General features: G+C 62.1%; 1 protein-coding gene across 1 annotated transcript in view; it reads left to right on the forward strand.

The window, feature by feature from the left end:
* Window positions 1–16,154, forward strand: part of HDAC4 (histone deacetylase 4) — a 166,479-nt gene that overhangs the window by 79,823 nt on the left and 70,502 nt on the right. Inside the window, exon 3 of the mRNA XM_054570883.1 lies at window positions 15,846–16,090. Coding sequence (XP_054426858.1) covers window positions 15,846–16,090 — 245 coding nt within the window. The remainder of the gene's footprint in view (window positions 1–15,845; window positions 16,091–16,154) is intronic.

Genomic DNA, 16,154 nt, shown 5'->3' on the forward strand with positions numbered 1-16,154 from the left:
GCCCAGGGCAGCTCCCGCCCCCTTCGCCCTCCTGGCTGCGCTGCCATCGGGGGAGCCGGAGGCCTGTCTGCTCTCCCTGGCGCAGCCCCGGTGTCTGCTGCCCAGGTGCAGGGCGTCACCCTGAACTAGACGTGACACCTGGTGGCTGCTCTCCTGGCAGACGGGCCGTGGAGGGCACGGTGGCCGTGGTCGGGGGGACGGGTGTGTTGACTGGGTGCCCGCCAGCTCACCCACAGCCCACGCCCTTACCTGAGCAGTAGTGGCCTGGCAGAGTGGTGAAGGGAATGCCACCTACCCTCTGGTGACAGTGTGACCTACCGCCTGGCTTGAGGCCCTGAGGACACCAGTGTGTGATGGCTGTGACTGGGCCTTGGGAAGCTCCCCCTCAGGTCCCTGAAGCCAGTCCTGTTGTCCCCTGCGGGGGCAGAGCTTCCGTCTCCTGGGCTGGGGGTCTGGACCCTGCCTCCCCACCACAGGCAGCCACTCGGTGTCCTGCGTCTGATGAGGCAGGTGCCCTGAGTCACCCCTGTGCTCTGACTTGGAGAACTCAGTGTTCCCCTGCCTTTGTGTTGGTGACTTTTCTAATAATGACCCCCGTTCTGTTTGGGTGGGGTCTTGAGTTGTGGGGATACACGGTCATGCACAGGGTGCTTGGCCTCTGCCTCCTGGGCCCCCACCGTGCTGAGCACGCCCCCCGCCCCAGCCCATGCCTCTCCGCCCAGTGACAGGCGTGCTCTCTGCATCCCCAGGGGTGGGGAGGAGGAGAAGGGCCTCCCCTCTCCGTGTGGGGGTCCCATAGATGGGGTCATTTGTGTTCGGCGCCAGGTGTTCCCCTTGTTGTGGTGTTACTGCCAGCACACGACAAGCACTTAGGACCGTCTGGCCTGGACAAGGGGCAGGAACCACTAGGAAGCAGGCACAAGCTGGTTACGGCAGAGTGGGAACGCCACTGGCCGGGTGACAGCTGTGTCCCCGTGCTTTGCCCTGCTGCAGTCTGACCGTGTGGCCACCTGAGCCCAGAGCTGAGGGGTCGGCCAGCCGTTTTCTCCTCTTACAGGACAGGTGTGGTTCTGGGGGGCAGCGACCCCAAGGTCTGGCCTGAAGTTCTTTTCGTGTCCCTGTAGGACATTGGAAGGTCAGGGGATTAGTAGGGAGGAGAAGGGGTGTTTCTCCAAGGGGGGGTCAGTCTCCGTGCCTGGGCGGGCGGGGATGAACCCGGGGCCCTGTGGAGGCACTGCCGGGACCGCAGTTGCGAGGGGAGCGCCTTTTGTCTCCGCAGCAACCTTCACACCCGCGTTGCGTCCTACACGCCAGGCTACAGGGGGCGTGTGGGACATGTCCCGGGTCTGGGGGCCCTGGCAGTGGGGGCCCTGGACACGTGTCTGTGCGTGCAGCCTGGAGGAGGGAGGGCGTTTTCTCTTGTCCCTGCTTTCTTGTTACGCCCAGCTGAGAGGCTTTTCGCGGTCACCCGACCCCCAGCCGTGCGGGAGGATGAGGCGCCCTCCTTCAGGAGGGGCCCACACGCCGTGCGCCCAGCGCCGGCCCTCCGTGTTTCCCAGGTGGCTCTCGGCTGTCCCACGGCGTCCCTGGCGGCACTGTCGGTGGGAAGGGGCCGGGCGTTGCTGGGTCCCGCGCCTCCCCTTGGAGCGCCCTGTGCGGGCCGGCCTCTGGGGAGGACCCCTGGTGGGGGCGTGGCGCCCACGCCGCCGTTTCCCGAGGGGCTTGCAGCCCTGGGGCGGCAGTGCTCACCGCCCCGCCTCTGCTCTGCTCTGCTCTCCCCTGGGTTGTGCGCGGGTTTCTGTTTGAAACACCGGGGGTAGGAGGGCTCAGCCCGCTGGCTTCTAGCCTTTTTTCCTTTCGATGTGGGCGACAAAGGGTGTGTGCCGCTCTGTGCAGACGCAGCTGCTTGTGATAATTTGTAAGATTTAAATTCTAATTCACAGAATTTGTTCCGTAGGCTTTTTAAAATTTGTTTGATGGTTCCTTTTTTTTTTTAAATGAGATATTCAGAAATGTTTTTCATTTGAAGGTATGCAGTTTTTGATTTTTTTTTATTCTTTTATAGAGCATTACATCAGGATCGGGAATTACTAAGCCTTTGAATTTTGTTGAGACTTGCTTTGTGGTCATTTCTTACGACTCTTCCCCGTGCGCTGGAGAAGCGTTGTGCCCTCTAGTTCGGAGCTGGTCCCGAACATGCTCGCTAATTCTGCCCACGCGGTGTCAGATGACGCAGAGCAGCTGAGGGCAGGTGGAGCCCTTGCCGGGCGGGCCCTATGGTTTACATACAGTGTCCCCGAGGGCCTCCCCATCAAGCCATCGGGCTCCCCCGCGCCTTCCCCCCTCGGCCTGTCCCCTCTCTGTCTTTCACGGCAGCTGAGCCTTCAGGGGCCAGTCTCTGCCATTGGCACTGCTGACTGACGAGTGAAACCTGTCGGTGTCTGTGGAGCTCGTTTTGTCGAGGCGAACAGGACAGCGAGTCAATGCAGGGCGCTGGGGGAGGTGACGGGAGCTGGCGGAGGAGCAGCCAGGAGGCAGGGGAGGCGAGGCCTGTGGGCTGCCAGCTGGAGAACCGGCATTGCCTGGGCTGAGCGGGGAGCTCCCGGAGGTGCTGGGCAGAGTGACCCGCCAGCCTGGTGCCGCAGAGTGACTGCTGGCCACGGGGGCAGCAGGGGGCAGGGCGCCTGGCTCCACGGGTGGAGGCAGTGGCGGTGTGACGTGTTGCTGGGGGTCAGAAGCCTCGGATGGGCTGCGGGGGCGGGGCCTGATGATGGTGGCCCTGGGAGCGGCCAGGGGGTGGACCTCCACCCTGCGTCTGCAGTGTAGGTGTTGCTTGTGATACATTTTTTATTTTTAACAGTCAACGTTTGCTTAGAGTTACCAGTGCATTTTCTACCTGGTCGCACTCGAGCACCGCTGCTTCTCTGCAGGGCTGCCCTCTCGGGCTCTGTGGTTAGCGGTGCGTGTGTGTGTCCAGCGGGGGAGCACTCCCCACCCCTCTGGAAGGACAGCTCCGCCTCCGAGCCCTGGGTCTCCAGGCCTGACAGTGGTGAGGGCGGTGAGGCCACAGCGCCGCCGCCCGAGGCGCCGCCCCGCTTCCTGGGAGGCTGCGGGGGCCGGTGCCCACGGCCGCCAGAGGCCGAGAGCGGGACCGACCTTATGCCTGTCGAGTGGCTGTGTTGCAAACACACGTCCCACACGTCCCTTCCAGGCCCGAACACTGAACCTAACCCCGTCCACCCGGCTCCCCGCACGTTAACGACCTGCGTTTCCAGCTGCCTGTTGGGTTTTCCCCATACCCACTCCCCATGGCCTGCCAAGCCTTTGAAAGAAGCTGCATTCCTTGGCGGGCTTCTGAGGTCCAGAAGGCCCAGGTGGCATGCTCGCTGCTGGCCAGGAGGGCGGCCCCACCCGCACCCCGGGCGGAAGAGGCCGGCGGCCCCGGGGACGGCAGCCCTGCTCCAGGTTGGCCTCTCTCACCGCCCTCTCTTCTTCCTCCACCGAGTGGAAGAAGTACCTTCTATTTTTAAATATTTCAACTGTTACTATTAAGTAATATGGGTTCCTCCTGCAACCCAGCTGTTAGGTAAAACACATAACCAAACGTTGGAGGTTGCTAAGAAGGAAATTCTGAAATGTGTTCTTTGTATTATGTAAACTTGACCTCATGAAACTGAAATGTGGGGATAATTGCCCGGGAGATCTGTGGCCTTCCGAGACCTCGGGAACTATTTTTAATTTTTAGATAATGTATTTTTATCCAGTGAGTTTAGGGCCTTCAAAACAGCTTTCGGAGAGTAACTTAGAGGCGTGGGCCCAGCCAAGGCCCAGGCGTGGGCAGGTGCAGGGGGTGGGGGCGCGGGGGCGGGGCGGGGCGGGGCGGCAGTTCTCCTCGCGGCCTGATGGGGGCCCTGGGCAAGCTGCGGGCGGCTCCCCAGCCTGGGTATCCCACCCAGGGTATGCGGTCGCGGGGGCAGCGCCTGCTGGGGGCGTGAGGACTGAGTCATGACCCAGCGGGGACCTCCCACTGAGTGCCCGGCGGTGAACCATGGGTGTCCCTGGTGCCGCTTCTGTCCTGGTGCCGTTGCTTGTGGTTGTGCAGCGTTAGAGCTCTTGTCCAGTGGCACCGTGCGTATAAAGGTAACGGCAGGGCTTCGCGCGCGTTGCTTTGTCACTTACGTCTGGAGGCCAGGTTTGTCTTTAGGAGCTGCCTCTGTGTGGGAGAACTCGGGGCCGGCTCTGTCGTTTTGGGTTCTATTTATAGTTTCCAGGAAACACATTTGTGCACTCCTTGACAGCCACGTTCCCCGCTGCGTGCCAGGACTTCCTCACGGCTCTTGCTCAGCTGGAGCTCGCAGCTCCTTCCACAGCCGGCCTTCCTCCCTGAGGGGCGCAGGACGCGCCAGAAACAGCAGGGGGTTCTGAAGAGCTGTGGGGGCGGCCCTGACCTTGGGAGCAGGGGTGCCGGCCCTCGCTCCCCGCCCCTCCCGGGCTCCGGGTGCGGGGGGGGGGCCCGGTGTGGCGCGCTCAGGAGTGCGTGCGCGGGGCCCTGGGGGCGGCCCGGGTGGTCCCGGCAGGCAGCGGCGTCCCGCAGGTGGGGCCTGTGGTGCTGGGCAGGAGCTGCTGCGGCCAGTGGCGTCCTGGCGCCTGGCCTGGGGCGCCCAGCGGCAGCCGTGACACCTACACCCGGGCTTCCAGAACTGTTTTCTGTAGAGTCAGGTCTGGAGCTTGTTTTTGAGTAAAGCTTCCTGTGGTGGTTATACAGTGTATGACTCTGATTTAAAAAAAAAAAAAAAATTATGTGATCTGTTAAGAAAAGTTTCGTTTCCTAAAAGTTCATATAACTGTAGTAATTTTAGCTTGTCATTTAATAGAACTTTTTGAAAAAATACGCACCAGAAGAGAATCAAACCACGTAGTGTGTGGATGGCGTAGAGATGACTCCACCGGGGGTGGGGGGGCGCAGGCCTAACGTGAGGCTGAGGGGGCCTCGCATCTGAAGCCACCCCGGAGGGCGCCGGCACGCAGACAGCCGCTCCTCTGTGTCTGTGCGTCCCGCTGAGCCCGCACACCGCACACCAGGAGGACCCTGCCCTGGGGGGGGGGCGTCTAGGACCCCTCTGCACGGCCTTGGCAACAGACTGTCCGTTCAATATTAGAAAAATGTTTTAAAAAAATCTGACCCTTTTTCATCATGTTATCAGGTTAAAGTTGAGATGTTTTATTCCATGGAATTGAAAAAAAAAATAAAGGACGTTACTAGATGAGATAAAACAGCAAAAACGTAGCCGATAGCCGTTCACGCGGGACATGCGAGTGTTGACTGTGTCCCTCCGGCCCTGTGCGTCGTCAGAGATCTCCATGCTGAGGGCTGTGTCCCTCCGGCCGCGGAAGGCTCCCGGGGGGGCCTTCTCCCTGCCGCCTTCTCCCCTCGTCCCCTCTGGTTAGTCCGCACGGCGGGCTCCGTCCGCAGTGCGGTCCTGACAGCTCCACCAGCGCTGTTCCTGGCCTCGCCCAGCCGTCCCCTCCCCCACGAGGGGTGCGGCCCCGGGCCCCCAGCGAGTGCCTGAAACCACAGAGAGCACCGAATCGTGTATAGGCCACGTTTCGTTTTTTTTGTTTTGACACGCAAACTATGATAATGTTTAATTTATTAGGTAGGCACAGTGAGAGATTGACAGCAATAACTAGGAAGGAACTAGGACGGCGAAGTGGAGAACTGCGTTTGCACCTGAAGGAAGCGGCGTGCGGCCTCCGGCGCACCTCGGTCACCAGCATCCCTGCCCTTGTGCTTCGGGGCCCTTAGGAAGTAGACTGAGGGTGACTTCAACAAGGGCTGCAGTCAGGTGACAATGGAGACCAGTAGGCGGGGAGGGGGTGCAGCGTGGGTGGGCGGGGCCACGGCCGCGCAGCCCACGAAGGCCGTTGGAGGCTGCGTCTCCTGCGGGGCACCAAGCTTAGGGCCACCGCCGAGGGCGCCATGCCCTGCGGCCTGCACACCGTGTGCGGTGCCGGCCGCTGTGCGCCCGCCGTCTCGGCGGGCGGGGTGGCCATGGCCCCAGCAGCTGCCCTCCAGGTGCCGGTCGGAGCCCGTGCCCGTGCTCGGTGGAGGACAGTGTCCTTCCGGTGTCGTCGTCGCCGCTGCCAGAGCTGGTGGTTCTAAGGCCCGATGGTCCAGATGGACTTTTTTCGTCCAGTATTTTTCCTTCAAAACTTCTTGCAGTTTTTATCGCACCCCCTTCCAGGTTCTGGGGGAGGGGCCGGGGGTGCAGCAGGCAGCACGCGTTTGGGTCTGCCCCTCCTGCCTTCCGCACTGGAGGCTTTCCTGAGGGCTGGGCGTGTCTGAGGGGGCCTCTGAGAAGCTGGCCGGGGCCTGCCGGCCCGTCGCTGCCCCGGCCCTTGGAGGGCAGGGCCTGGCCACTCCATAGTCTCCCAGGGCCACGGCCTGCTGTCCTTTGTCCCCGCGCTCTCCTCTGACCTGCGAGGGCCCCGGGTTCCTCCCTGGGGCCCAGAGCCTGTGCCCACCGGCCCTTGGGAAAGGTTTCTGTCCTCGTCCTGCCCGCAGGGTGGGCGGGGCTTTCGGAGGGAGCCGGGGAGCCCACCCGCCGCGCTGCTCCAGCAAGCCGGCCTTCGGTGCAGGCGTGAGCCGCGGGAGGCGGCAGGCGTGGTGCCGGCACCCCCGCCGGGCCTTCAGGAGCCCTGTTGGTCACCTCGGACTCCTCGTGCTGCTCCCAGCGCTGGGGGCGCCCGGTTCATCGCCGCCTGTATCCGTTTCTTAAAAACTTGCTCCTGGCTCCAGCATTAACCTCTTCATGACACAGAAGACTGCCCTCCCCCACCTCCATCGATCACTTCAGGAACTTCTAGAAGTCTTTAACAGCATTTTTCACTTACAGAGGAAATTTTACTTCTGATGACCTTATCCTCAGTGAAACGATTCTTTGATAAGGTGTTGGGCCTGTCAGGGATGCACAGCGCCTCCGCCTTTTGTTTCGGGAGATTGCTTATTGTTAAAGAAGAGGGGTGAGCAGCTCCATTTTTAGATGCTGGATTTTGGGGGACATGTCAGATGGCTTAAGAATGTCTTTGTAGCTTTAGCTGCTGAGTAACTGTGGCTGGAGACCCCAGTTCTTGCTCCGACATGGCCCCGAGAACCGGGATCCCTGGGTTGGCCGGCTGAGCAGAGTGACCAGACAGCGGTGGTCTCGGCAGCGGCGGCGCCGTTGGGGTTTGTTTTCTTTTTTGCAGTTCATTGACTATGCTGTTACAGTTGCCCCAATCTTTCCCCCTCCACCCAGCACCCCCACCCCCTTGGGCAACGCCCCCACCGTTGTTCGTGTCCACGGCGCACACGTGTCAGCTCTGTGGCCGCTCCAGGTTCCGTACTGCACCTTACGTCCCCGTGGCTGTTCTGTGACGGCCCCCTCCCCTCTTCACCGGTTACCGCAAGACAGAGCCCCGCCTGGCAGCTCCCCTCCTCAGTCACCGCCGGTCAGGCGGTGGTCAGCGGCCGTCCTGGAGGCCGGCCCCTGCGAAGTGGGCCTGTGGGCGCGCCAGGCGGAGCGGGCCCCACGTTCTGGGACTTTGCGCCACGTATGGGTGCTACGTTGTGAGGGCGCCAGTTCTGTTTTTCTGCCCTTAAAAGAACAGGGTGGAAGGAGAAATATATTTCCTTCTGTCAGAAATTTTCATTCAAAATTAATTTTAAACATGTCAATTTAAGATGGGACTTGGCGCGTGGGGAGCAGGAGGTGCAAGGTGCTGAGGTGGCTGGTCCCTCGTGCGGTCGGTGCGGGACAGGCGGCTGCGGCCATGGCCACCACCGAGGGCGGGACGGAGGTCCCCGCCAGCCCGTGCCGGCCCCCGCGGGGCAATCTCGGAGCTTTGTGACGGGCTGCGTGTGGCCCCTGCCTTTGCTGCCCGGCTGGGGCGGATGCCGTGCGCCTCTTCCCGTTTCTCCTCCCAGGGTGCCACCGGCAGGGCTGGCCCTCCCGGGGAGGCAGAGCCCCCTGCCTGCCCACCCCCCACCCCGGCCCCTTGCAGGGCCGGGCCTCCCGGGGACCCCGGCATCAGCACTGTGGTGGCGGCGGGCCTGCTGCGCCCGCTCTCAGGGGTGGGCAGAGCTTGGGACGGTCCTGCCGTCCTCGTTTTCAGCGGCCCTCGCGACCCCGTTGCGGCCATGCCTGCTCTGGCTGCCGGCAGAGGCCCGCCCGCGCCCCCTCCGGGGGTGCTTACCCCACACGGGCCACGTGGGGGGTTCACAGGCTGCCGGGGGGAAGTGGCTCTCCTTCGCGGGGTCGCTGGGTCGTAGGACAGCACCCCGGGGACTGCGCTGGAGGCGTGGCCTCGCTGTCAGGCTTCCTAGAGCGGAAGTAAGCTCGCCGGGCTGTCCCGGGGTCCGCTCCGGCCAGCCCAGCCTCTGTGTTTCGGGTCCCACCTGCAGCCTGTGTTCCGGGTCCGCACAGGTGCTGGCTGTGCGCCTGCGAGGGCTGCACAGTCCTGGAGAGAGGCCGTGCGAGTGCCGGGCAGGGCAGGTGTGGGTCCGGCGGGGAGGGGCTCTCTGCTTTGTTTCCTGGGGTTGTATTGTCTCGGGCTCGCGGAAGGCCAGGGCGTTTTTCAGACTAACCGGTCAACTTCCCACGCTTCTGCGGGCCTCTCACGGGTCCACCCCCAGCCAGTTCACCTCTTCCTTGCGTTAGACTGACCAGCCTCTGTGGTCCAGGACTTGCCCTGCGCCACTCGGACTTCTGTGGCACACGTGCCTGCCTTCCCGTTTCCCCCAACGGTCCCGCACCAGAGCGCGGAGGGAGGGGCGCTGACCTTGGGGGGCAGCGCTGTGGTCCCCCCGGGGTGGGAAGCTGCTGCCTCTGGCTAAGCAGACTGGCTCCTGCTCCCTGGTTGCTGGTGCTCCAGTGTCCAGTTCCCTTCGCTTCCTTGCTGCTCACGAGCTAACTCGCTGCAGTGACGAGGGGCTGCTGCATCTCGAGAGCCGCTTTGTCAGGCTCGTGAGCCGCACCGCGTCGGGCCCCCGGGCACGTCTGGAGGGAAGCAGTGTCCTCCTCCCAGCAGCGCTGCTTGCTCTTGAGTGCGCGCTGCCCGGTCGCTTGCCCAGCGTTGAGAAGGCCTGTGCGCAGGCTTCCCTCACTCTTGTTCCTGCTGGGGCCTCCGGGCTTCGGTGCAATTGGTGGTGGGCATTTGGTATTTTTTTAAACATTAGGTTTTCTATTTGTTGCGCTACATTGATAATGTAACTTAGGTTTTTGACATGGACCTTTTCTAGAACCGTGTTCAGTGTCCTCGTTAGGTCTGTTCAGCTCTCTGCATTTCTTGTCCTGAAAGGTTCGGCGTTGGTAGCCAGAGAGCCCAAGTCGCGGCGGCTTCGCATCTTCCCTTTCTGCTTGTGTTACTCCCATTGCGTGAGGTGGTGTTGGCTGAGGTCTTGTCTTTTTCGAGGTTCACCATTAAAAGCAATAAATGCTGTGGTGGTGTTTTTTGTTTTTAATGCCCTTTTTTAGGTTACAGAAAGTCTTTTTTTTAGTTGGGTAGGAGCTTTTATAATTAATAGTTGGGTTGCATAATCTGCTTATTTCCATTTTAGTATTAACGTAGTGAATTACACTTATAGGTGTTCCACGCGGACGATGCATTCCTCGTTTAAAAAACCACTTGTCTTGGTCTATTACCTTTTTTATAGGCTGCTCGATTAAGCTTGCTAATAAATTATCTGGGGCTTTTGTGGATATATCATGACAGTATAATTTTTCTCACACTGTCTTTGCCTAGTTATTGCAACAAGGTTTTATTCAGGCCTCATAGAACAAGCTCGGGTGTTCTTTACATTTCTTTCTCTCGTTTTTGTTTTTGTTTTTGTTTTTAACAATTAGTTGAAAGCTTGGTAACACTGTAATATGTTTGTGAAAGGATTTTAAAGTGTTGATTCAATTTGTGATTAAGGATTACTCTCTTTGTCAACTTGGAAAAGCTGTATTTTTCTAGAAATGTGTTTATGTAGGTTTTTTAATTGATTGGCCTAAAGTTCATTTTTAAAAACTATTTTTAATCTCTGTCACATCCGACGTTCAGTGACCTTTTGAATTCATAGCAGTTACTTGTGCCGTCTCTCAGTTTCTCAATCTCAGTGCGGGGGACCTTGCGCCCGCGCGCCCTCTAGAGCCGCCGTCGGCTGCGTGTGCCGCTTCTTACCCGCCTCGGTGCAGAGCAGCACCCGGCCGCCGCCTCCCGGTGCTGTCAGCGTCTCTGTTTTCATTTTTCACGTCTAATTTAAAGGTGACGAGGTGTTCCCGTCAGGCTCTGTCTTTGCCATCGCATGTGTGCACGCACACGACAGAGAGGTGGCGCACGTGCTCATTTACGCAGGAGCCGGGGTGGGGCCGCTGAGGCCACGTGCATTCCCTGCAGAGCACGGCTCACGCTCTGCGAGGAGATGCCCTTCAGACCCCCTCCCCTCCCCCGCCCCCCCCCCGCCCCGACACTGGCGAACAGAGTAATTGTGACTCGGTTAAGATCATCTTTCGGGACAGTGATATTGCATGTAAGTCACTGTTTTGAATAAGACCTGATACGACTGGTCAGTTTTTTTGACTGATATTTTTAATAAGTTGTGCGTTCCGAAGTTCCACAGCGAGGGCCAGGGGGAACACATGGCCCTCATCCGCTCACGGCTGAGCCCACAGAAACCCCGGTAACGAGCGATCTGTCAGGCGCAGCGCGTCCCTCCCCCCGGCACCCAGACCGTGGTCTCCCAATTCCGTTTCCCGTTCTCTTGGGGGAGCTTCTGGCACGGTGTGGGGACCAAAGCAAGGGCCAGAGGGTCCGGCACTTGCCCGCCTCTGAGGACCGCTGCCTGAGGGGCACGGTGCCGGCGCCGGTCCCGCCCTGGTGTGCAGGTGGCCTGGCCCACAGAGGAAGGGGCGGGGGCCGCTTGCAGCCCGGGGAGGCCCGGTGGGCGGAGGAGCGCAGGGCTTCCGCCCAGAGTGTGCCCTGGCCGTCGGGGCCGCTGACAGTTTCCAGGGAACCATGGGGCCCGGAGCCCCCTGTGCGCCTCGGCCCGTCAGCCACGTGCAGACATGCGCGCCCCCCCCCCCACCCCCACAGGTGACCGGTGTCTGCAGCTGAGCGGGGAGAAGGGAAGGGTGCCTGGAGGTTGAAGAGAACCTGAGAGAAATCAGCTTATCGCCCTGTGTAGACCTTGTTTGGATCTTGGTCTGAGTACAGCTTAAAAACCGTGCGTGAGGCTCTCTAAGAATCGGGGCACTTCGTGGCTCTTTGGTGACATTGTGGAGCTGTCCGTTTATTCAGGTACGTGGCTGGTATTTGGCCGTGTTTCTGAAAGGGTTCGTGCAGAGAAGCTGGCCCAGGCGAGCAGCCGCAGACAGAGCGCGGCGAGGGCCGGCCTGCGCCCACGCAGCGGGAGGGTGGCTGGGGGCAGTCGCTGGAACTGGGGGATGCGCCCGTGGCAGTCAGCGGTGCCCTTCTCTCTCTGTCTTTGTGTACTTTCGAAATTTCCATAAAAAAATAAAATTATACATTCCAGAGAAAGGTCATAAACTCGTAATGATGAGAGCAGAAGAAGAAACAACCACCACAGCCCGAAGCTGGAAAGCTGGGGCCTAAGCCACACGGTACGTCCGAGTGGCAGGCGCCAGCGGCTGGGCGTGATGAAGCCCGGACACTGGGTGACGGAGTCGCCCGCCCGCTGGTGGCCGACGGAAGGTTTTTGCTCTGGGGAAGACTCCAGGATCCCCTCCAGGGGCCAGGAGCAAGTAGAGGATGTGGACCGCGTGGGAGAGCAGAGGCAGGGTTGGCTGCACTGTGATGAGCCTGAGAGCGGACCCCATGCCCCACCCTGGAGGCCCAGTCCTTGCCCTGCCGCCCCCCACCCCCCGCCCCGCCGCCCCGGAGCCCACAGCCTGGGGGCGCTGGGCCTCAGTGTCCTGACCACCGCCCGCCCTGCCAGCTGCTTCCCCGGGATCGCACGCCCTCGCTCTGGCTCAGGGACGCATCCTGGGATGGCCCGGCCCCTGCGCGGGGTCTGAGCCGGAGCCATAGAAGCAAAACGACAGACAGGAGGAAGCATACTGTGCCGAGGAAAGAGCCCCGAGGAGCGGTCACGGCCATCCCCAGCGGAGAGAGAAACACGTTGCCCTTGGCGTGAGGACAGGATGGCACAGAAGGGTGTTCGGGGGCCTGGGCCGCTGAACGTGGCACTGGTGTGTCCGTTACAAACGTGACAGCAGAAATGAGAAAGGGCCAGGTTAGAATTACACATAAGGAAATCGCATAGAAAGTTGTGCCTGAGAAAGAACAGGAGACAGAAATCCGAGGAGCCTCTCAGGAGATTTACCACCTGAACATGAGGGGCTTCAGAAGGAAGAAACGGAAAAAAGGAAGTCAGCAAAATAACTCCAGGGAAGTCCCTACGAGGAAGACACCAGCGGCGGCAGCCAACAGTCCGGCTGGGCGCCTCACGGCGGGTGTGAAGGGCTCGGCCCCAAGCACGTTGCTCTAAAACTCAGCCCTGCGGCCAAGGAGAAGGAAGATGGATGCCCGCAGAGCACAGAGTCAGGCCCCACAGGCCTCCCGGGTCGGACCAGCCTGACGCTCCGTGACAGCGCTGGGATCGGCGGGGAGAGCAGTGCCTGCAGGCCCAGCGGAGGTGGCTGGAGCCTCGGTCCTGGCGCCACGGGGGCGAGGGTGCAGCACAATGAGGGATGAGGGCTGCGCGGGAGAGATGGGCAGGCTTGTCCCCGGCTTCCCTCTCAGGACGCAGGCGGAGCCTGAGTCCCCGCAGGATGAGCGAGCGACCCGAGGAAGAGAAGCAGCCAAAGGAGCCGGCGCATTCCTCGTGGGGCGAGAGGCGGCCCCGGGCCACCGGGCCGGGCAGAGCCCTTGGGCTTCAGGCGCGTGCGCGGAGGCCCGTGCGCTGTGGCCCGTGGGCAGAAGCCGGGAGCCTGCCCCGGACTCTGGTTTGTCGCTGACTTGTCCGCACGCACCCCGCTGTCCTGCCCCTCCCGTGGCCCGGTCCCCTGAGGACCCATGTTCCTCACACGCGGGGAGGGCAGGCAGCCGCGGCGGACGTGGGGGCGCGCTCCCAGGTGCCACACTGGGGTGGCCCTTGGTTACCTGAGGATACTCACGGCCTGTCCCCAGAAGGCACTGCGGCCCACTGTCCTGGGGGCTGCACGGGACACAGCACCTCTTACCTTGTCCCGGGAGCCGTTACCACCCTGTCGTTCCCCTGCGCTGGCGTCGGCCGCCCTCACAAAGGGGTGCACGTGTCGGGGTAACGTGGGGGACGTGTAACCGTGAAGAACACAGGGCCACCTGACGCAGTGCCGGTGCGTGGCCCGCGTGTCTCCCGTGTGTGGGCCCATCCGCCGCCAGCCTGCACACCCCCCCGCCCCCCCCCCCCCGGGCAGGCAGCGTCGCAGCAAGGGGAGGCCGTGGCGCCGTGGGTGGAGCAGCTGTCGTTGCCCCCGGGTCTCAGTGAATGGCCCTGTCCTGGACCGGACCCCAGGCTCCGGCCGTGGTCCCCCGGGAACCGCGCTGCTCTGCCGCGTGCATCCGTGTGGCGGCGGGGGCGGCACTCAGCTGGGGGGCCTGGCCCGGGTGGGAAGGGACAGCGGCGCCTTGGCTGCGGCCGCTCGCCGTGCGGATGAGACGTTCCCCTTTGCGACCGCGTGGGACGCCGCGCAGGCCGCGCTTCCGGGCGGCTCTGAGTGCCCTCTTTGTGTGTCCGCTGACGTCACGGGCCTGACTGCGTTACTCTGTTTCTCAGGGCACGACCTATAAAAGCAGTTTCCTTTTACACCATAAAATATTCATGAGAATACAGGCTTTTTTGTTCTGATACTACATTCTTTAAGCAGAGAAGGTTTTATTGTTTCTTCAGGGCCCTTTGGGTCAAACGCACTAGCAGCTTCTGTTGGGAACTCAAGGCATTTCAAATAGTTTTTGATACCAAATTAGAGTAAGTCATGTTTGACGCACCCTCCGGAGACCGGAATGAATGGGGATTGTGACGCCTCTCCACAGCTGGTGTGCAGGGCAGGGCCGAGGACAGCTTTGGTCCCCCCCCCACCTGGCATCTTGATGTGGGGCACACTCGGGATGAGGAGGTGGCATCTCTCGAGCCCTGTGTGGCCCCCCTGGACTCTCTTTGCCCATGTGAGCTGCCAGGCTGGTTTTTGAGTCCAGCCATAGCCGAGCATTGTCGGCAGAGGTGGGGAAATGGCAGGAGCTTGTTTTGATGTCAGGCGTAGGTAACGTTCAACTTACCATTTTCTCTGCTCCGCTTTTAACGTTCCATAGCAGCGGAGGGACTGCCACGCTTTCAGCCAGCGGTCAGCACACACGGAGGAAGTGCTGGGCTGGCTGCGGCAAGGTCACCTGCTGCAGACGCCACGTCTGTGCCCCACGCTGCCCATTCCGGGCAGCGGTGAGGCTTGTTGGTAGCCCTCGCTACCTCGGCCTGCTCCTCTCCTGGGCGCATCGCTCTTTGCTGCCAGGGAGGGTGTCCTTAGAAGATTCTCTGGGACTCCATACTCAGGAGAATCTGAGAGAAGTTTGAGTCAACAAAACGAGCCTCAGCTCGCACATGGCAGGTGCGCGCAGCCTGCCCTGCATTGTGACGGAGGGGCCCCTTGAGTCGCGGCCGCCGCCCCCGTGCCCTCCCTCCCAGGGGGCTCTGTGGCCAGGGCTGAGGTCCCGGGCGTGCCGGGTGCTCTCCCAGGCAGACTCTGGTTCAGGGGGACGTAGAACGTGGCCTGTGCGGAGGGTCCAGGTGGAGCTGGCCCTGGGGCGAGGGAACCGGTCCTTGGTGGAGTTGGGGCCCCCAGCTGAGCCTTGCACTCCCTGCAGGGCAAGCCCCCACCCCCCCAATCCCTGGCCCCAGGCCCCGGTTCTGGATTTATCAGTTGATGAAGAAATGGACCCAGAGCAGATTGTAGGGGGGCCTTTCTGGGAGGGACCAGGAAGCCATGGGCCTCGTGTGGTGCTCTCGCCTCAGCCCCTGCAGGGGCGGCATCTGCGCGTTTGAGCACCGCAGGCGGGTCCCTGGGGCCCTTGTGTGGGCCTGCGTTCCCGTGGTTCCGGATGGGCTGTCGCGGCAGGAGCCCCATGTCGGGTACGCCCGTCGCTGAAATCATACGTTCTTCCCGCGTCCCTTCTCTCTGATTTGGGCTGCTTTTTAAGCACTGGGGAGGGTTCAGCTGCTGCTTCTAATCCCCTCACTTGTGTTGTCCTCGGCCGTCCTCGGCCGGCACGCGAGCCGGGAAGGAGGCCGGTGGTTCTGCGGCTAAGGCACGGCTGTGCATGCGCCTGGCAGGCCAGCTGAGAGGGCACCGTGGGCTGCAGCCGGGGGACACGTGCGAGATCACACGCGCTTTGCCGTGGAGACGGGCCGGGCCCTGAGGGTGTGCGTGGACCTGCTGTGGCACACGCTGCACCGTGGCGTTGTGAACAGGTGGCGGAGCGAGGCCGCCAGCCCCGCCAGCGAGCGCAGTGCCGTACCCTCCGGGGCCGTCCCCTCCCCTCCTCTGCTCCTCTGCGTTGCTTTCAAACGGGCCCTCAGCAGAGGCGAAGGGCCTGGGGTGTGGTCGGTGCTGGGGGCGAGCGGGCCCCTGCGGAGTGGGTGCCTGCCTCCGGGGCGGCCCTCTCTGACGGCGCTGAGTCCTGCATCACGCCTGCTGGGCAAGAGCGGGGCAGCGGCATCCGCAACGTGAACGGTCCTTCAGCACGCGGGGCCCCCTTGCTGCTTGCCAGGGGCTGGGGCGGGGACGCCGTGGCCAGTCGTGACCGCGCTCTGTGCTTTGCTCTCTCCGCAGTGGAGGTGCCCTCGACACTGCCTTTGCAGGCGGCCCCCCCAGCGGTGCCCATGGACCTGCGCCTGGACCAGCAGTTCCCGCTGCCCATGGCAGAGCCCGCCCTCCGGGAGCAGCAGCTGCAGCAGGAGCTGCTGGCGCTCAAGCAGAAGCAGCAGCTGCAGCGGCAGCTCCTCATCGCCGAGTTCCAGCGGCAGCACGAGCAGCTGTCGCGGCAGCACGAGGCCCAGCTGCACGAGCACATCAAGGTGGGTCCCCGCCACGTGCCCCCGTGTCCCAGGCTGCCAGACAGCCCCGCAGCTGTGGTGCCGC

Source organism: Pteronotus mesoamericanus, unplaced genomic scaffold (assembly GCF_021234165.1).
Source record: "Pteronotus mesoamericanus isolate MK-2021 breed Mesoamerican mustached bat unplaced genomic scaffold, CSHL_Meso_final contig_1018, whole genome shotgun sequence".
In the NCBI taxonomy this organism is placed as follows: domain Eukaryota; kingdom Metazoa; phylum Chordata; class Mammalia; order Chiroptera; family Mormoopidae; genus Pteronotus; species Pteronotus mesoamericanus.